The sequence below is a fragment of the Otolemur garnettii genome, unplaced genomic scaffold, assembly GCF_000181295.1.
Source record: "Otolemur garnettii isolate 467f Iridium unplaced genomic scaffold, OtoGar3 scaffold00011, whole genome shotgun sequence".
NCBI lineage: Eukaryota > Metazoa > Chordata > Mammalia > Primates > Galagidae > Otolemur > Otolemur garnettii.
In genome coordinates this window covers 25,760,990-25,781,432 of record NW_003852406.1, presented here as the reverse complement: position 1 = coordinate 25,781,432, position 20,443 = coordinate 25,760,990, and the positions used below count along the sequence as shown (strand labels likewise).

The 20,443-nt window shown below is 53.6% G+C and overlaps 1 protein-coding gene across 1 annotated transcript; it reads left to right on the top strand.

Moving 5' to 3' along the window:
• The first annotated feature begins 1,483 nt into the window (after window positions 1–1,483).
• On the top strand, window positions 1,484–12,588 carry CUNH15orf59 (chromosome unknown C15orf59 homolog). Its single transcript, XM_003784490.2, has 2 exons — window positions 1,484–1,991; window positions 11,773–12,588. Exons 1-2 carry the CDS (start codon window positions 1,836–1,838, stop codon window positions 12,490–12,492), a joined length of 876 nt encoding a protein of 291 aa, XP_003784538.1. The 5' UTR covers window positions 1,484–1,835; the 3' UTR covers window positions 12,493–12,588.
• Window positions 12,589–20,443: the final 7,855 nt, after the last annotated feature.

Genomic DNA, 20,443 nt, shown 5'->3' with positions numbered 1-20,443 from the left:
CGCCGTGCCTCCTCCCCTCGCCTCTTCTAGCCTCCTCTCCTTTCCTCCGCCCAGTACCGCTCCCGCCTGCGCCCCAGCCGACGAACCTAGCGGGGCCGGGCCCTCAGCTTCGCGCGCTCTCGGCTGGGCCCGCCGGGGACAGGGTCCCCGCAGCCGACACCGCCCTTCCCCCCTGGACCCGGCGGATTCTGGACTTTTCCGAACGTGGACTGAGCCTTTGGAGCGTTCTCACCCAGCGCTAAGCGCTAGACTGGGCTGAGCAGACCCTCGCGATCGCTCCGGACGCCGCGGGTACCGGAGCGCGGACATTCTGGGTCCGGGCTTAGCGCGTCCCGAGCGCCCGGCGGTGCCAGCTCACTCCCAGCAGGGCAGGGTAGGGCAGGGCAGACCCCAACAGAGCCCAGACCCGCCGATCTGAACTGCACAGAGCGATTCCCGGACGGTGCCGAGCCCGGGAAATGCCGGGCGTGGGCTGAGGGGATCCCGGTGCCCTCCCAGCCCTCCGACTTTGGTTCACGCGCTGGGACCGGCCCGGCTTCGCCTCGGCCGCCCTGCGACCGGGTCACCTGTGGCCTCGGAGCCCCGAATCCGCCGGACCCTCGCTCATTACCGACCTGGAGCCTGGTGAGGGCTGAGGGAGGGTTTTCCTGCCCCCCTCCCTGCAGCGCGGAGGCCCCGCCCCCTCCCACCGCCCAGATGTCTCCGGCCGCGGCTCGGAGGACCTCCCGGAGGCCGGAGGCCGAAGGGTCCAGAGAGAGAAGCCCGCCCTAGGGAGCCTTGGGGGCCCCCCAACCTCGTCTTGGGGCTTGGCCCCCGACGCTGCTAGGAGGGAAGGCCGGTGCCCCCACCCTTGGTGAGTCCAGGAGCGGGGGCTCGGAGGGAAGGCGGGGCTGGAGGAGGGAGGGTCCTCCAGGAACGAAGGCGCCCTAGGGGCGCTAGGAGGAAGGATGGGTGACTGGAGAGGCCCTCTGGTGAACCAACGGGGCCAGGCCTCGCTGGCAGGGGGATCCGCGGCCAGGGTGCCCCGTAGCAGGCTGAGGACTAATGCTTCTAAAGCAGGGGTCTCCCTCCCTTTCCCACCAGAGGAGGGGCTGTGCTGTAAACTGTCTACCTCCACCACCCCTCCCCACAAAGAAAAAAAAATAAATCCCCAGAGAGGATGGGTGCAGGCAAGGGAGAGGAGGGAGGCAGCAGTACTGCCTTGCCGGCTGGTGCTGCAGCCTGGGAGGGCTGACGCCAGGCTTGCTCTCTCTGCAGGGGGCTGCCCTCTTCCAATCCAGCTCCCTCCCCAGAGCTGCCCACATCTGGAAACCCCCCCCCCACATCTGGAAGACCCTGGCCACTATCCCTCTGCAGGTGTCAGTTACATCCAGAGACCTCTGCTTTTTCAACTGCTTAGGAGTTGTGAGGGGATTACTGCTACCTTCCCCCCATCCCAAGGGCATCCCTTACCCTTAGTCCCTGCACAGTCATCCCCCTGCCTCTGTGTTCAGGTTCAAGCAGAGATCAGCTCTGCACACCCACAGGCACTTCAAGTGCTGGAGGCCACTCCTGGGACCCAGGGCCCCTCCCCTTGCTCTGCTGTGTCCTCACCTTGACCCCCTCCATCAGACTCTGTCTCCCTTCTCCCTTCGGGTGTCCTGTTCCCCACCCAGAGGCAGAGGAGGCAGAGTGGCAAGGGGAAGGGGCTGGGTGAGGGCCGCCCAGGGCCAGGGTAGGCTGGGGGGCCGTTAAGATGTGGAGCTCTGCCCGGTTGAGGGGGGCTCCGTGGAGGCAGACGCAGTGTGTGCCTGGCTGGGGGGAGTATGGGCAGGCCTGCGGCCACGTGGTGAAGGATGAACATTCGGGGCACCCCGGACCTCGGGCAGCCCAGTGACGACCCCAGCAGTGGTGGTGAGCGGGAGCGGATTCGACAGCGCATGAAGATGGTCATCGGGCAGCTTGAGGATATCCTACGGGAGCTCAAGGAGGTGGCCAAGGAGCTGAGGGAGGTAAGTGAGGGGTGACCCTAGATCACCCTTCCTGGGCTTGGCACATGTGTTTGAGTGTGCAAAGGTGTGTGTACACATGTGTTGCTTTGCTGGGTACCTCCTTTCTCTCCTTTCCCCAATCTACTTTGCTAAAATGTCACCATGCACCATAGCTGGAGGGGCCTTGGTATTACAGACAGATTACTCGGGCAGCATGTCAGTGGGCCTGTATCTCTGTAGTTAGCACTCATTGGTGCCAAGGTGGCTGGTAAAAACTGAATCCTACTGCAGCTCCTTAGCAGAAGACTCTTCTGGGACCTAAGCTGACCTTTGACTCTACCATCTGCCTCTTAGACTCTGAGCTGGTCATGAGGGCCCCTGGGAGAGTGAGGATGGCTCTACTGAGGCAGTCCCACTGCTCAAGGCCCAATTCAAAGGTTTCCTCCAGAGATCACACAGATACTCGGGACTCTTGATCCTGGGCTAAGAATGGGCCTGGGGGGCTGCTAGTGGGTATCAGAGTTCCTGTAGACATTGGCAGGGGTAAGAATCTCCTTTAAGGGATTGTATCCCCATCCCACAGTTCTGAAGGTTTTTTGCCAAGGCTGAAAAGCCACTGAGAAATACTGGGATGTGTGTGTCCCTCTGTCTCTCTAAGTGGAGCCTGGTTTAATTACTGCTTCCCACATCGCTGGGGTAATGAGGTACACATGTCCTCGGCCCTGCCCCCTGGGCTGCGTTCAAGTCCAAAATGCATGACCAGCGTTCTGAGCCACTAGCCTGAATTTGCCTGCTGGGTGCCATTACACCAGCCAGGTGGGCTTTAGGCAAATTTCAACTCCTTATAACCAGGGCCCCTGCAGAGATGGCAAGGAGAGTGATTGAGCTGAAGTTATGGGCTCAAGCTCTCCCTGGCCAGCTGTGCAGGGAGGATAGGGGCTCTAGGAGGGCCAAGGAGGGGGGTTGATGGTAGGTACCAAGCCCAGACTGGCAAAGTAGCTTTTCAGCCTGGTCTGAGAACTAAGTAGCAAGGGTTGTTTGAAGGGTGCTGCATTCAGAGTCAGGGAGTCAAGGAGTTGGAACTTATAGAGATGGCAGGACAGGAGTTAAGGTTGGGCAGAGTCACCCCTCTGCCCAGGGTCAGCCTCAATGGGGCCTGCTAGGAACATCTATCTTAGGAGGTAGGAATGACCATTTTTTCATAGGTGGTGGTGTTTATGCCCATGGGCTGGAAAGGCTAGGGTCTGGGCTCAACGTCTTTGGGCAGTACAATGCCCTCTACCCCATGCATCTTATTTCAGATGCTCTGTAGTCCTACTAAGGCCACGGGAGCTGTCCAGAGTCTCAGTCTTGAGCAGGAACATGCCCCAGCAGGCCCACCCAGAAAGATCCTGGGAGTCAGCTTTGATACAACTGCAAGCCTATTTCCAGCTGAGCATTCCCTCTTCCCCAGCTTTGCCATCAGAGCTCATAGGGTTCTCACAGGTAACTTCAGAACAGCCCTATCTACTTACTATTGAAGAAACTGAGACCCAGAGAGGAATAGTGGCTTCTCCAAGGTCACACAGCCTCTCAGTGACAGAACTTAGCCTAGAGCTCAGGTTCCTAATGCCTATTCTGGGCTTCAGCAGGTGGGCAATTGGATGATCTCTTGGCATTTTGACAGGGGCCTGTAAGAGATATTACCTTGTGCTCAAACTGTGATGTTATAGCATGAGGGTTTCTTTGTGGAGCTTTTGGACGTCCCCTTCTTCCCTTTTCACACTCACTCACTCCCATGTCTCCAACAGCAGAGCTCCAGGTTCAAGGGCTATGTGGCCTAGAGGCCTGAGCCTGGACAGAGAAAGATACGTCCCCTCCCCCCACCCACCCTGTAGGCCATGTGCCTCCACCCAGGACTTTGGCAGGTTGCTACAGCAACCAGAATCTACCCCGTATGCCACTGCCTGCCCGCTGCCAATGGCACCCAGCTGGGGAGGGGGACATGCTTCAGAACTCCTGTGTACATGCCCCAGCCTGGATCTAAGGATGGGGTGATGGCTAGAGGGGGGTGTGGGGGAAGGCAGGAGAGGCTCTGGGAGGCCCCACCAGAAGAAGAGATGCCATAACTGACTTCCTATGGAATGGGATTTACCAGGGATAAAGTTACCAGGTGGGAGTAACTAGGACTGTGATCTTGGCTTTTAGTCCTCGGAGGGGGCTACACAGCTGGGTCTTCCTGGCTCTCCTTAGTCCCTTTGTGTGTCATTTTTCCATTGCGAGCATGGGTAGGCTCAAGGTTGAGAGAGTGGCAAACACCTGTTCCCTCATCACACCCATTGCCCCGCCAGCACTAGCTCAGGGCCCACCACTCAGGTTCCTGTCTAAGGTTGGCAAAGTGCTTAGTATGGAGACAAGAGTCACATATAGGACCATGCAGAGGTCTTCACAGGATGCTAAGCTGAGAGCAAGGGCTTAGCTTCATTCCTCTTGCCATCCTCCTCCTCCTCTGTCTGATGCTCCCCTTCCCCAGCCTTAGACACTCTTCTGACCCTCCTCATCCTCTTGAGCAAATAGCCTAAAACTCACTGAAAGATAGGAGACACTCAAGCACTTCTTCCTTAAGCCCCAAGCCCTCGTATGCCCATCTCTGAGATGGAGATAATCATGATTTGTAGCTCAGAGAGATCTTACAAGGATTTACTGGAGACTTGGCATGTGATGGGTGAACTAACACCTACTCACAATCCCAGAGGACTTAGAACTCCCTCTCCCATTCCTCCCCACCCTCCTAATCCTTGCTACAGCTCTGCCACTGGCTCCCTGGGTAATAGGGGGCAAGTTCTATCCCAGAGGGGGAGAGTCATTTAAAGGATTAAATGAGGTGAGGGATGTAAAAGCACTTTGAAAGGTAAAATTATGCTGCAGAGGGATATGACAGTCAATCATTAATTAGCCTTCATCTCGTCTGGGTTCCCCAATACTTCAGGATACTAGGCCAGTCCCAGCAGGCTCTCTAAGATCCTCAAAATTCTGTAGATCTTAATTTAGAGATGCAGCACGACTCAGGGGCTATGAGCATGGGCTCTGCAGCCAGATGCCTCCATTCAGATCTGAGCTCTACCCTCTTCCTGGCTTTTCAGACTTGAGAAAGTTACTTTACCTCTCTGTGCTCTGTCTTCCCATCTGTAAGAATGAGGATGCTGAATTTTTATAACTCCTCCCCCACTCCTGCCCCAGAGTGGTTGTGAGAATTAAATGAGAAGTTGTACTTAGCGCAATGAGGGGCACAAAGCTAGCTCCATTTCTGTTAGGTGTTGTTAATGAGTTGTTCTAGCACTGCCAAGCCAAAGCTTCATGCACAGCCTTGTTTTCTGGAGTCATAGCAGCTTCTTAGTTGTGACCAGGGAGGTCAGGACCAAGTCCTGGCCTTTTGGCTGGGGCCCTTAGTTTCTCATGTAGGAGGTAGGCTCAGACCCTGCCAACAGAGAAGGGGGTTAGAGAGTGATAGTGATGGGTGGGAAGGGGGTCTCCAATAAGGTGGCTTCTGAACAAAGACCCAACAACAGTGAGGGTACAAGTCCATGGCCTTCTTTGAAACAGCATTCCAGGGAGTGGACACTGCCCACAGTACCAAAGTCTTGAGGAGGAAGCGTGCTTGGCACATTTGGATCAGCGAGGAGGCCTGTGCAGCTGGAGGGGGTGGACAAGGAGAAGAGCAAGAAGAAAGGTCAGAGAGGGAGCAGGGAGTCAGATTACACAGGGCCTTGCAGAGCATGGCTTGGAATTTGGATTTATTCTCAGTCAGAATCCAGCACGGTCTCCAGAAGTCTCCTGATCTTGTTTCTGGGTGAATGGGAATCTCCTCCCCACTGTCCTGGTACCCACCAACTGAAAACTCCCAAGGGCAGAGCTAAGTGCCCTCATTCTTGTTACCGCTCCATATTGAACATAACCTTGAGGAAGTACTTCGCCTTCTTCTCCTTGGTCCCCCTACAAGATGTCATTCAAAAAAGGGGCTGAGTAATGATCCTTGCATTGGCTTCCTGCATCTCCCAACTCATCAGTGACTCTTGGGTGGGAAATAACTTAAGGGCACAGTTGCCCACTTTGGCCCCAGGAGGATGGAGAGGTGGGCACAACCTTTCCCCAGCTTGGGTGACAGTAGAGGATCCTCCCTACCTGATTTTTGTGGGAAGCAGGCACTGTGGCATCCTGTTTTCTGGCCACCTAATTGTACGGTCCAGTCGGTAAGGAGCTGTATATGAAGGTGGTGGGGAAAGCGAGTGTGAGATAAATGTGGCCTAGCCAGGAAGCAGCTGGAGCAGGAGAGGCTGGGGACCACGGAGCTGTGCCAAAGTGGGTCAGCTCCATCACCCGCAGCTCAGCAAGAATTGCGCGGATTTTTTTCTTATTATTTTTTTTCACGCCTTCCTTTCCTCCCTTTTCCCTTTGCCTTCTCTTCCTCTGGACAGATTCACTGAAGCTCCCTGGCCAATTAGGGCAAATTGCAGGATGAGAGCCATGAATCACGGTCAGCTCGCTCCCCCCTCCCCAACTCCACAGCCCCCCAGGAAGATAATAACGTAATCACAGAATTAAAAAATAATCAGTGGCCATAAATAATGCAGAATCCCCAGTTATGTAACCTGCTGCCCAGGGAGCTAGGAGGGAGGGAAGTAGGTAATGCTTGTCGGGCAAGGGGAGGTAGGGATGGGGTGGGGGGGAGGTGCTGGTTCTGGGACTCCCAGGTCCTCAGTCCTGGCTCTAGGGCCTTAGGAACACAGAAATGCTTTCCTTTTAGAGGGGGCTTGGCTAGGGCTGTAGGAAGAGCTGTGGCTAAGTAACATCCCTGGGATGTCCAGGACCACGGGTTGCTTCCTCAGGAAAGGAGCCCCTGCAGTTTTTATTAAGCCCTCTTTACACCTCATCCACTTATCCAATAGCTGTGTTCATAGAGGTGCTGATCCTTGTGCCAAGCCAGGGATATGATGGTGGGCAGACAGACCCAGCCCTACCCAGACAGGGTTTACTTTCCAGTGGAGAGATAGACATCAATCACATTATAACATATATGTGCAACATTGTTGCAGCAATAAATATTGTAGTTGTTTTTTTGTTTTTGTTTTGTTTTGTTTTTCTGTTACCCTGAGTAGAGTGCCCTGGCATCCTCATAGTTCACAGCAACCTCAAACTCTTGGACTCAAGCAATCCTCTTGCCTCAGCCTCCCAAGGAGCAGGTACTACAGGTGCCTGCCACAGCACCTGGCTCATTTTTCTATTTTTAGTAGAGATGGGGGTCTCACTCTTGCTCAGGCTGGTCTCTACCTCCTAAACTCAAGCAATCCATCCATGTTGGCTTCCCAGAGTGCTAAGATTACAGGGGTGAGCCACCATACCCAGCCTATTGTAGAATATTATAAGGAGAGGTGCAAGGCGTTTTGGGACCCTGACTTCAGCTGGGAGTCAGGGAAGGCTTCCTTCCTTCCTGAGGCACCAGGAAAGGCAGTAGGGTTTGTGGACTGACCCAGGCCCCCTTGTGAAAGCCAGGTACCCTTAGGCACATGGCTTCCCTTGACCTGAAGACAGAGAATGACAGAGACTAAGCATGTAAGGAAAGGAGGGAAGGCACATCAGGTGAGGTCCTGAGACAGATGTGAGCTCGGTGCAGTGTGTAGGGGTGGTGAGGAGGCAGGCCTGGCGGGATGGAGGTTGCTTGCTGGGAAGGAAAGGTGGTTGGTAGGGACTTGGTTTGGGAGGCTCAGCAGTTTGAGCATGGAAGGACTGGAAGCAGAGGGCCAACATGGCCTTCTTGGCCAGTTAGAAAGTTCCTAAATGCACCATGAAGCAGGACAGTTGCAGCCAGTAGGATAGATGGGTACAGTTTTTCAGATATGGGAAGCTAAGACTGTAACCAGGATAGAAATCAGGGACACCCTGGGACAGAGCTCAGAACCCCAGTGGGTTCTATCACAGCCCCCAGTCCTGCCCTTCCTCTCTAGTGCTCCCTCTTGGTCCCTCCAGAACAGGTCATTCTTGGTCTTAAGATGCCATGCCCAGTAATCAGGACCCAACTTTTCTGGTCTCAGCTCAGCTCCTTCCAGCCTCTGGACCTCATTTTCCCCATCAGCAAGCTCAATGGAGCAGGTGGCCTCAACAGCATCTCCATCCCTTCTGGCTTGAAAGTTGTATGGTTCTGTGATTTTTATGGTTCCATTTCTCTCTCCATTCTCTCTCCCCCCTCTTTTTACTTCTGTGTATATAATTATTTCACTGCTTTCCAAGACAATCCCAAATTACATGTAGGCAAAATGATTATTAAATCTCAGGGAGAAAGCACAGATTACCAAAGACATCCAAAGCAAGGAAGCAGGTAGCACAGGGCCTACCGTCTACACGAGTATGAATTGAGGCACCAGGAAGGGCAGCAGAGTTTGTGGACTGACCCAGGCCCCCTTGTGAAAGCCAGGTACCCTTAGGTATATAGCTTCCCTTCTGTTCTTCACTTAGGTCGTTCATCAAGTGGTTGTGACCTGTCCCACCTAAAAGACTGAGCCAGATTTGTTTGTGAGCCTCAAAGACATTTAGCTATTAGAACCTCTTCTGGTTCTATTCTGTCTAGAGACAGCCTTACTTTCAGCAAAATAGGTACTACCTGTGTGCTTTGGATTTGAGAAGCCCAATATATCCAATTACTTTTCCACAGACACTGGAAATTTCCCCACCAGAATCATTCCTTTGGTGCAGAACTGATTCCCATCTGCTCTTGGGCCTGGTGCCAGGGGCATGGTCACATGTTAGCACCCATTGGTGCGTAGTGGATATTGGTAGTCTATCCTGTTCCTATGCTTTCCAAAGTGCATTAAGTCAGTAAATCTTCCCAACAGCTCTTTCAAGGAGGTACAGTTAGAATTCTCCTTTGATAAAGAAACTTAGGTACAGAGAAGATGAGTAACTTGGTCAAGGTCCCACAGCTGGCAAGTGGTGAAGCCGGGGTTGGACCCTAGGTCTGGATCCAGAGCCCAGGGTCTTGAGGATTTAGCTGTGCTGACTCTGTAGTTCCAGGCACATTCATATCTGTTAAATTTTTATCATCCTGGGTAAGGAAGGAAGCATCATTCTCTTTTACAGGGCAGAAAACCAAGACTGGGAAGGGGATAATCATTTGCCTAAGGTCTCTCCTCCAAGACGTGGTGGTCTTGGGACCCAAACCCAACCCTCCTTCTCTCCCTTCCCTGCATGGCAATCCAAGAGGGGTGACCTAAGGAAAAAGGAACAGGGCCCTGATGTGAAATCCTCCTGAGCAAGGGGTGGCTAGGGATTCTTGGGTAGGGGGAGCATGTCCAGGCCTGAAGGCTCTCGGGCTCCTGCTGTGTGTGTCTTGGACCTTTCCTGCTGCTGGGATGGGACACAGGGGGCTCCTCCTCACTGAGCATTAAGAGGCTCAGCTCCTGGGCCCTGCCTGGCCTCAGCTGACCCTGTGAGATCATAGCCGAGTCATTCAACTCCAGATTCCTACTGGCAGTCTCCCCACCCGCAGGCAGGAGCAGACTCTCAACAGCTCCGGCTTGATCGGGGCATCTCATTTGAGAGCATAGCAGGACCTCTCCTGAGGCTCGCAATGCCTTGAGTTGCTGTGGTTCCACCCAGCTTAAATCCCCAGTCCCCCAGGTGGGTGGTTTTCCAGGTGTCCCTGCAGCAGCAGCAGCAGCACAGTGCGGGGAGATGCTGGCGTGAGCCTGCTCCAGTGCCAGCCCAGGCCTGCAGAGTCAGACTCTGGGGAGAGGCCTGAGACACACGCAAGTCTGAGGACCCTCGCTTGAGACCAGAGTTCCCGCCAGACTCAGAGGATGCGTGGGTGGGGCAGGAGCTTCTGGGTGCTGGGAGCTTCTTTACAGAGAGGGAGTCTTTCTGGGGGGGGCAGCACAAGGAGGGAGTTGCCAGACTGGAGGGTGGGGCCCTTCCCCACTGCCTGCCAAGCCACAGGCGTCATGGCACCTCATGGCAGGGTGCGATTTTGTGGGGGGCTGCAGAGGTGAGGATCTCAGTCTCCCCCAGGACAAGTGCCTCCAACTCCTCATCTATAAACTCAGTAGAGAACAATCTGATGGGTAGAGATCTGGTGAGCAGAAAGCCTCACGTGTGGTAGGTGCTCAGAGATGGGAGGTGATGTCGCTCTGTCCCCAGTGCTCCACAGAGCCCCTTTGCTGCCCTCCTCACTGTTCCCCATGAAGTGCTGGTGAGGTTGGCAGGGCTAGGGTTGTCATTACCACTTGGTGGTAAATGTAATTGAGGTGCAGAGAGGTTATGTGACTTGCTCAAAGACAGCGGTGTCCAAGCTAAGTCTGGAACCCCAGTGTCCTGCTTCCCCCAGCTCTTCTGCAGGCCTCAGCCAAGTGTTTTGTTCACTTCTGGCCTGGGGCCGTGGTGAGGGGACATCCTGAGGCACCAACACTCACAGTAGCTTCTCAGCGTTGCTGCTATGGGCAGAGTCCTAGGATCTCAGAGATGGAAGGAACCTTGGAGAGAGCCTCCTTCACCCAGCCTCTCCATGTACGGACTCAGCAACTGAGACCTAGAGAGGGAAATGGCCAACCAGGTCACCTGCGTCCTACCGCTGGCCCCTGACCAAGTCCTCTTCCCACTGACCCAGACCACTCCGGCTCTCATTTTTGCTCTTGCTCTCTCCTTTGCTTCGGAGTTCTCTCCATCCTGACTCCTCGTCAGACATCTAGCACATCCCTGGACAGCAGTAGTCCTCAGTAAATGTTCCTTGAATTAAGGACTTAATTAGTTAATTAATTAATTGACTGCTCTGACCCCAGGTAAAGAACACTGGAGAGGCGCTGGGGGCGAGATTCTGGTCCTGATGACTCAGTGTATCTCTTTGTCTCTGGAGCTCTGTGGCTCTGACTTGGTCGCTCCACTTTGCGACTTTTTTCATTATTTTCAGCCAGAATCTTCTCTCTCCCTTCTCTCATGCTGTCCTCTCCCTACATGTCCGACTGCATCTCCCTCTTGCCCTCACCACCTTCTCCCCTGCTTTCTGTGCTGACCGGGGCCCCAGCAAGGGAGTGTCTTAAAGCGAGGCTGCCTGTATGGAAGCCAAGGCTTCACTTTACATGGGGCAGGGCAGGGTGCAGCCACTCTCCACAGCTGAGCTGCCCCCAAGTGCTTTTAAAAGGCAGATTTGGGCTCAGGATAGATGATTTCTTTATTATCCACCAAGTAACACTTGTTTTATTCCTTCTCTCAACAAGCCAGGATTGATCTCTGCCCATCACTGGACAGGAAAGGCAAGGAGGCAGGAGGCAGGAGGCTCAAGGGTTCAGGGTAGCGGTGAAGAATCTAGCCAGTGCTGTACACTCATCTTGTCATGAGGGGCTGGTGGGCACCTATGGATGACAGCCACTGATTGGCTGTAGGGACTGGCCCAGAAGGCCTAGAAAGGTCACCTCATGTCATTACCTTTCTGAAGGTGGGTGGGCCGCTCATCTCCTGAATGAGCTTGCTGGAGTCCCTCAGCCCCTCTTAAGTGGCCCCCTCTCAAGGAAGGGAAGATCAAGTCCTACTCGCCAGGGCTGCCCAGTACAGTGGCTGTTTGGGAGAGAGGGCCGTGAGAATGGTCGGAAAGCAGACCTCCTCCCCCAAGGGACTGCAAAGTGGCAAATGGCAAGCTCTGTCCATCCTGGTCCCGTGGGCCCTCCACAGGGCACACAAACCTGTGGTGTCAGGTCTAGTCACCAGCTAGGGGATCTACCAGGGCAGGGTGGAGGCACACTCATGCCTGGCCCATCTCATCTCCCCTCCCCTTCCTGGTCAGGTGGTGAGCCAGATCGATAAGCTAACCTCAGACTTCGATTTTGAACTGGAGCCGGATGACTGGACCACAGCCACTGTGAGCAGCACCTCTAGCAGCGACAAGGCAGGCGTGGGCGGCCCCTTTGACTTGGGCCACCTGGACTTCATGACAGCTGATATCCTCTCAGACAGCTGGGAGTTCTGCTCCTTCCTGGACGTCTCCACCCCCTCAGACTCCGTGGACGGCCCCGAGTCTATGCGGCCAGGGGCTGGCCCTGACTACCGGCTCATGAACGGTGGCACACCCATCCCCAATGGGCCACGAGTGGAAACCCCAGACTCCTCCAGCGAGGAGGCCTTCAGCGCTGGCCCCACAAAGAGCCAGCTGCCCCAGCGGACTCCAGGGACACGGGAGAGGGTGCGGTTCAGTGACAAAGTTCTCTACCATGCACTGTGCTGTGATGATGAGGAGGGGGACGGCGAGGAGGAGGCAGCAGAGGAGGTGGGGGTGCCCCCTGAGCCTCCACATACAGAGGCCCACACAGGCCCCCACCAGCCCTCCCCAGCCCCATATAAGCCAAGGCGCTCTCCACTGACCAGCCATCGTTCAGGCCCCACCACAGCCCCCGAACAGACACGAAGGGTCACGAGGAACAGCAGCACCCAGACAGTGTCAGACAAGAGCACGCAGACGGTGCTGCCCTACACGGCCACTAGACAGAAAGCCAGAGGGAAAAACTAGGAACTGGGGAGGGGCTGGGGGCGGTGGACACATAGAAGTATAAATATATATATATATTTAAGCAAACGCAGTCATAATAAAATTTTTAAATGCTAAGGATCCGGCCATACAGGCCTAAAGTGTGCACGGAGCTCATCTTAGACACAGAAATGCCCACTGGTCTCCTATGTCCCAGGAGGTGTGGCCAGAACTGTACCCTACTCCTTCTCATTGCAGGGCTCCCGAAGGGGGTGTCTGAAAGGATGTAAATGAGATGGGGGGGCCTCACCTGGTCCTCCCCTTGTAAGCCTCTGAGCACCATGGTAGAATCTGGCTACTTGCCTGAGCCCCATCCTGGAGGGGATGTCTCAGCAGGAGGCAGGCTCTAAAGGGAGCAGTGTCCCAGGCCCAGGTTCATAGCTGGCATGTTGGGAGACCGCTGGACTCGGGACCTGGGATAGCATCACTCTGGCTGGGCCCCAGATCACCTGAGCCTGCTATCCTATTCCAAGGCAGATTTTTGTTATCCTTCCCAAAGGCAAATGTACTTGAATATATACAACCCTGCCTCACCTTTTTCCACCTTAGGGGTGGCTGGACATAGAGGAAGGGTGAGCTCTCCCATGCTGGGATGCTGGGCTTCCACAGAGCCCAGAGAATCAGCTCCCACTCTCAGCCTACCCCTGAGACCAGGACCAAAGCCTCAGCCAGCCCCTAGCCTGACCCTCAACAGACCTGAGATCTGTGTGAGAAACCAGGCAGCTGCTGCTTGGGGCTGTGAACCAAGGCCACAAGAAGCCTTGGACACAAGTCTAATGGCCTTACTCTGCCCCTGCACCTCTACCCTTAGTCCCTGAGCCCATCTTAGCAAGTCTTAAACAGAGACAAGGTAAGAGCCTAGAGGCACCAGGGCTTCATATGGGGCTGGGCCTGCGCAGGGGCAGCACCTGAATCTCCTGGGATAATAATCACAATTATTTGTCACATTTATTGAGTAGATCTCTATGCCGCTACCAAGCTAAATATGTCTTATAGGATTGTCTCATTTAATCTTCACAATAACCCAATAAGATAGGAATTATATTATCCCCATTTTTCAAATGAGAAGACCAAGGTTCAGAGTTGTTAAGAGGCCCAAGGTCACAGAGCCTGTGCCACCCTGTCCCTCATAAGCAAGCCCTGCTATCTAGCAGCTGTATGACTTTGGGCAAGTTCATTTGCCTCTCTGAGCCTATCTACCTCATCTATAAAATGGGCATGAGAGTCTTCACCTATCTCACCAGCTGCTATGGGGCTCCACCAAGATGGAGAATGTGATAGCACTTGACAAACTAAAGGCACTGGACATGTCATGTGAACAGTGTGGCTCAACCCAGGTTTTCCAGGGACTTCCATGGCAAGGGGGCCATGGAAGGAGATGAAGAAAGAAGCCACTCCCATCCAACTGGGAACTGTCTCTGTCAGAGGCGCTGTACCACCCTGAACCTTGAAGCAGCTTGAGGTCAGGAGATGGCCATGGCTGGCTTCATTGCCCCTCACCCACAGCAGAAAGGCAGTGCCATTGGCAGAGCAAGGACATCACTCCTCAGGGCCTCCCTGCCACACATTTCAATTAAGGCAGATTTACAGCCCACCAGGGCCTGTCGGTGGGGGCCCTGCCAGCAGGCCCAGGAGCACCCACAGCTCCTGCCTTAGACAGTGAAACTGTGCAGGCCAGTCTGGAGCGGGTACAGGGGATACTGCCAGGAGGAGGTTGCACAGGCATGGGGTCGCTCTTCAAGCCCCTGGTGAGATTAGAGCCCTTAAGAGCTGGCCAGGGTGCAGCCTTCAGGGTAGAAATCCAGGCTTAAGGTGGGTCCTGGCTAGCTCTGGCCAGTTCCATCCTGAACCAGGAGTCTGAGCCCCTCTATCAGCCCCAGGAAACCCTCAGGCAGTTGATGCTGATCAGTGACAGGTCCCTGGTACAGAGGATGAGTGCAGGGGCTCCACTCACCAACAGGGAGGAGGGGCCCACCCCATTCTGCTGATGGACATCCAGTTCTTCCGAGGCTTGTTTTTTACATCCAATGGCAAGATCATTTTTAGACCTGTAGTTTCTCATTTTCACAACAGGGAAAAGAATAGTCCTCATTTCATGGAGGAAAAAACTAAGAGCCAGAGCCAGAGGGCTCTGGAAGAGGGACTGACCTCTCCTGAGAGACCCTTCACTCGACCCTGGCTCTGTGTGACTGTGTGTAGTTGTGGCTTACATCATCTGTTGTTCCCTGCTCAACAAGGAGGAAGTGTTGGGGGAAGTGGGGGGGAGGTGACCTGGAAGAGGAGGAGGTGGGTTTTGAAATGGATATAGATTCGGTTTGGGGAATGCCCCCAAAGTACTTGGCTGCTTTCATAATCTTGCCACACCCAGCACAGGCCTCACTGACCGTGGGTGGGTTCCCCTGACTTCTTATGACTTAAAATACAGAATGTGGTCACCTAAGGAGAGGGAGAATCCTAATTACATGGCTGTTGAGCCATGGAGTGGGCTGCTTCTGGGGAGTAAGCGCCCTTTCCCTGGGGTAGACACAGCTATCCCTTGGGACCTTCCTCCAAGACCATCGCGTACAGCCCTTCCCTGCTCTCCTCTGTCTCCAGACCTTTGCCAGTTTCAGGGTTTCCTGACCCAGAAAGTCCCATCAGATCTCTCTGCTTCCAGGAAGTCTTATCTCACTGACCACCTACTGTGTGCCCAGCCTTATGCTGACAGTGCTGTGGAGGGGGTGGGAGAGAGCCAGGCCCTTGTGACAGAGAGGGGTCATATCATAAATAAATAATTCACATTCTCTAAGTACATACTACAGATGGGGCATTGTTCTAAGTGTATGCATTATCTCATTTATTCCTCACAGCAGTTTTGAGATGAGCAATTTTACATATGCCTAGTTTTCAGATAAGGAAACAGGGGCTCTGAGAAGTGAAATCCCTTGCCTAACTGTACACAGTATGCATTATGGAACCAGGATGGGACTGTGACTTAGCCCCCAAATATCTGCTCTGCTGCCATCAAAATGTATGGTGCAGCTGGTGCTCTGATCTCTAGGGGTAAAGGTCTGAGAGCCAGGCAGACCTTGGGGAGTAGAGGGGTGGATAGTGCAAGGGGGAAAACTAGGAACATAGTTCAGACCTCAGAGAACTTGTTTACTGTTAACTTGAATGTCACAACCCCTGACTCAGAGCCTGGCACTGAATGGATTATTGGTTCAGTAGATGTTTGTTGAATGAATAAATGAGCCCCATTTGCAGAGGGGCATCCATTGTGCATTCATCCAATCAGCTTTCACTGCAGACCTCCTACGTGTCAGGTCTCAGTTGCTTGCACACACACATAGACACAACTCTCCTGGTGAGGAGAACACTCTGGGACATGTTCTAGGGGCAGAGGTTCATAGGCTGACAACATGTTAATAGGCCAGGCACATTGCCCTGTCCCTGGTGTATAAGAATGAGGAGGCATCACTGCCTCCGTTTCATAGATTCGGAACAACTGATGTCCTCTATAGATGGGGTCTAATTGGACCAAAGGGCAGAGGGAAGACAAACCATTCAGATACCCCAGTGCCATCACCTGTCTTTAGAAACAAAACAAGGTTATGTCAACAAGATAAGAAGTGGGGGGTTGAGCTGGGAATTCAAAAGGCAGCATGCCCACCCCTCGCTGGACCCCTCCTTCACCCATCTATCTCCCGCTCCGCAGCTGGGACTGGTGTATGAAAACTGACATTTATTGACAGCTTAGTATATGCCAGGCACCAGCCATATCTTTTAGCAAAAACTAAATGACAGATTCAATCATGCCCAGAACAGAATACTTTGCTCAATAATTATTTATGGAGTGAATGGATTAACCACAATTTTTATTTACAGGTCAGGGGAAGAAACAGAAGAACAAATAAGGAATCCGTTGGAAGTTAAACAGTGAGATTATTGACCATGCTGGGGACTGAAATTGCCATTATTATTTATACTCTAAGTGCTACCATTCATGGAACGCCTACTACATGACTGTCAGGCTCTCCACACCAAGCTGACCAGGGTTCACATGAGCTTCTTTCACGGAGCTTTAGGCCAGACTATTAGAACCCACTCTGTTTCCCAGCAGGTCTATGGCACTGACCAGATTACCAGCAGAAAAACAGCTCCAGTTCCAAAGTGTCCTTCCTCACTTTTCATTATCTCTGGCAGAGCCAGGAAGACTAACCTGCCCTCAGCCCAGTAAATGTCAGGCCCTTTCTGGTCTGGGCTTACCTGGCTCCAGGTGGGGGTGGAGTATCTAGAACGGTCTTGTGGGAGGAGGAGGGATTTGAAATGGAGTAGAGCTCAGGCACCTACAAGTGACAGTGAAGGGCATTTGGAACTGGTAGAACTTCACAAAGATGGCTGGAGGGCCACAGAGTAGTCGTGGAGATAAGCCTTTTTGGTGCAAGAGATGCATGTTGGTGCAAGATGGGAAGATGAGTATACCTTCTGCGAGGGACTTTAGAGTCCCCACACCTGCCTCAGAGCCACTCCATCCTCTTCACTGTGGGGGAAGGAGTCAGGCACTCCATCTAGTCTGGGACTAAGGGAATAGATTTACGATAGCTCAGCTGTGGTGCCCAGGAGAGACTATCACAATAGGGACCCACTACGATGAAGATAAGAACAGCACATCATCAGCACACTGGGAAGTAACACAGATATGCTGAGCCCCGGGAAATAATGTGATCTTACCAGTAGGTAAGACATTCCTCCTGTAGTCCATTTTTAGCCAACATTTCTTTCCTCCATGGCACAGAGGGTAGGACATGGGGTGGGGCCAAGCCTTCTGTTTACGCGTCCATTACCCAGAAGCTAGCTGAGATGCTGATATGACCTGACTCTCTCACCTGCTTACCCTGACCCCCTACTACAGTGGGGAGCACAGCTGCTGTCACCACCCACCTCTGCCACTTTACCTGCACCAGCCATGTTCACCAAGGGGACCGAGACGTATTGATGGGTGGCTTCAGGCCAATGCTGCACATGATGCAGGCACCATGCTGATCAGATCTGACACCCGGCCAGGAACGCTCGAGCTCACACACCTGCCCATGGCTGGTACCTTCAGCTGGCTAGTGGCGGGGCCTCCCCAGAAGACCCCTGTTAGAATGGGCAATTTTTCCTTAGTCAGATAGTAGACTGATTGTAGGCAACTTCCCAAGGGAGGCAGGGATGGCTGAGCCCACTTTAGAGAGGTGGGTGAGGGAAAGGAGGCTCATATCAGCTAGTGACCCAGGGGTGCAAAGAGGAGGACAGAACCCTGGTGCCTGCTCACAGCCAGAAATCTTGGCACCATTTCACCGCTTTGCCTCCCAGAGACTGACTGCTCCTATGGAGGACAGTGCTGGGGAGAGGCATATTTGCCCCTGAGACCCATGGGGAGGTAGAGGGCTAAATCTAGAAAACTACCCAATGAAAGCAGAAGTCCCAGGAGTGAGGAGCCCTTCGTTTGGCCTGCATGGGGTGAAGGTGGTCGGGGATGGCCTGCGATCCCAGAGGCTTCAAGGAGAGCAAAAGGTCCCGGAGTATGAATCAAGAGCATGGGCAGGGGATGGCCCTAGGACATGGTCCTAGGTGTAAGGGCTCGGCCTCACACCACTTGAATGGATGGGACACACTTCAGTGTCCCGGGTGGCTGAGAATGAGCTGCCAATTCCTCTCAAGATGGACTTCACTCCATGCCTGGTATTGGGAAGAGACTTTTTTCAGGATAGCCCCTAGACATGGAGTCCACTCTTACCCACCCAGCATGTGAGTGTCCCTAGGATTCTAGCCTTGCTTGAGGAAGGCCCATTCCTCTGGCTTCCTAAAGGAAGACTTGTGTTTGGCTGAGGGCTAAGAGCCGTGTTGGGAACATCGTGGCTGCTGCTCCTGCCGCGAGAGGGAGAGCTTTCTGAGAGCTTCTCTAACCCCGGGATCCCCCTCCTTTACGGTCAAGCTAACTCTACTCACCCTCCAATTCCCTGCATATTTCTCTTCCAGAGGTTGCAAATTGGTCACCTGCGTAGCTGTTCTGCTTCCCACATTTTTTCCTAGAAAAAGATTTTACATAAAAATCCAGATTTCATATTTTTAAGGAAAAATCAGTAGCTGTGATGATACTGGGCAGGCATTCCAGGAGCTGAGTGGTAGGGCCCTTCTGGCTGGGACACTCACCAGCATGCCCAGCCCGCCCAGTGGTTCCTGTTCATACCCATTGGCTCCTGTGGGTGGGTGTGAGAGTCTGACTCCTTTGCAGACCCAACTTGCCCCAAACTTTTCTTGCCTTGTGTCACCCCTTCCTTTCTGCCCTTAACCATACTTTCAATCCACCCTCACTGCTGCGCTGAGGTTTATCCCCACCCACAGCTGTCTCCTCCATGCTTTGCAAGCTCCTTGCAGGCAGGAACAACCTATGCACTACCAAAAACCAGCCAGGCACAAAGCGTTCCTCGGTGACTGTGCATTGAATGAACACGTCTCCTGACTCTGCTGCAGCCCTTCTTTGCCCATGAGGCCTAGCCCGTTTCCCAGATTCAGTGTAGAAGGACAAAGCTCCCAAAGGCTTCCTGAAAGGGAAGGGTGTCATCCTGGGTTTGAAGGCAGGAGAAGGCAGGAGAAGGCCACTTGGCCTGAGCCTCCTGTTCCCTGAGGCTGCTGGCCTCTGCTGGAACTTCTGGAGCGCTCACTCACTTTTGTTTTGCTTCATTTGCTTTTTAATTCAGAGCATTGGTGCAGGGCCTAGGGATGCTTTCATACCTTTTAATAAGCAAACCTTTAAATCAAATAGCCCTTGTTGCTACTCGATCAATCCACTGGGGCACCAATCACAGAGATAACTCACTCACCAACTAATCGCCATCCTTCAAGTCCTGGATGGGATGTTGCGAGACGTCAGCTGAGTGAGTTTTTCTTAATCAAGTGCCTTTGCCCCCAAAGCCTCGTGTAGTCTGATGGCCTGGTGGAGCTGCCCATAAGCAAAATCTGTGTCATTGCTTCCGCATCAGCATCCCCAGTCCCACTATTCTCCTAGAAGGGAGAGGCTGGCCTGGAAGCTCTCCAAGACACCCCACTGATAAGCTCCCCTCCACCCCTGCCCCTTATCAGAACTTCATTCCCTGGGGGATGTTGAGGGAACCTGCCAGGGCCACTGCACAACTCCAGGGACACCATCCACATTGGCGCTTGTGACAAGGGCCCCCTGGCCCAGCTGCCCAGAGGAAACCATAGGACTGATGCCCTGCAGTTGGGCAGCATAATGATTCTGGCACTTGTACAGGCTCACAAGGATCCGTGCCCTGAATCTGGGCTGAGACTGCCAGGGCCTTCCGGGCCAGGTGCAGAGCCTCATCAGACGTCATGCTTCTAAGCTCAGCGGTCCTGGGGCACGCTCCCCCCACACACTGTGGCCCAGAGAGCTTCCTACGTGGAATAGAGCAGGGTAGGCATGACTAGTGAAAGGATCCTTGCCCCGACCCCAGACTGGTCCCAGGAGACCACAAGTCCCACCCCACTACTCCCCACTTCTGGCAGAAACCCCATCCCAAAGGTTTCGTTGAAGAGAACAGGATCCATGGCAGCCCAGGCCTTGACAGCTCCATCCCAGGGTCCCAAGACTCAAGATCTGTGACCCTCTGTCCAGATTCGTAAGCTGCCTGTACCCTGGACCAACTGGTGAGCAGGGCCTGCCATGAGGAGGCTGGCTTACAGGGGGTGCAGTGGAAAGTCCCAGGCTTTGGAGCCAGAAAGACTTGACTCTGAAGTAGGGCTCCATCTCCTCATAGCTTTTGGGACCTTGCAGCAGTTACTTAACTTTGGAGTTTAACTTTCTTAAGGGTATAAAATTCACCAAAATCTCTGCTGTGAAGGCTCAGTGACAAAGTACACATAAATCGCCTTGTCTGGGGCCTGACAGATGTATACCAACAGCGTGTGT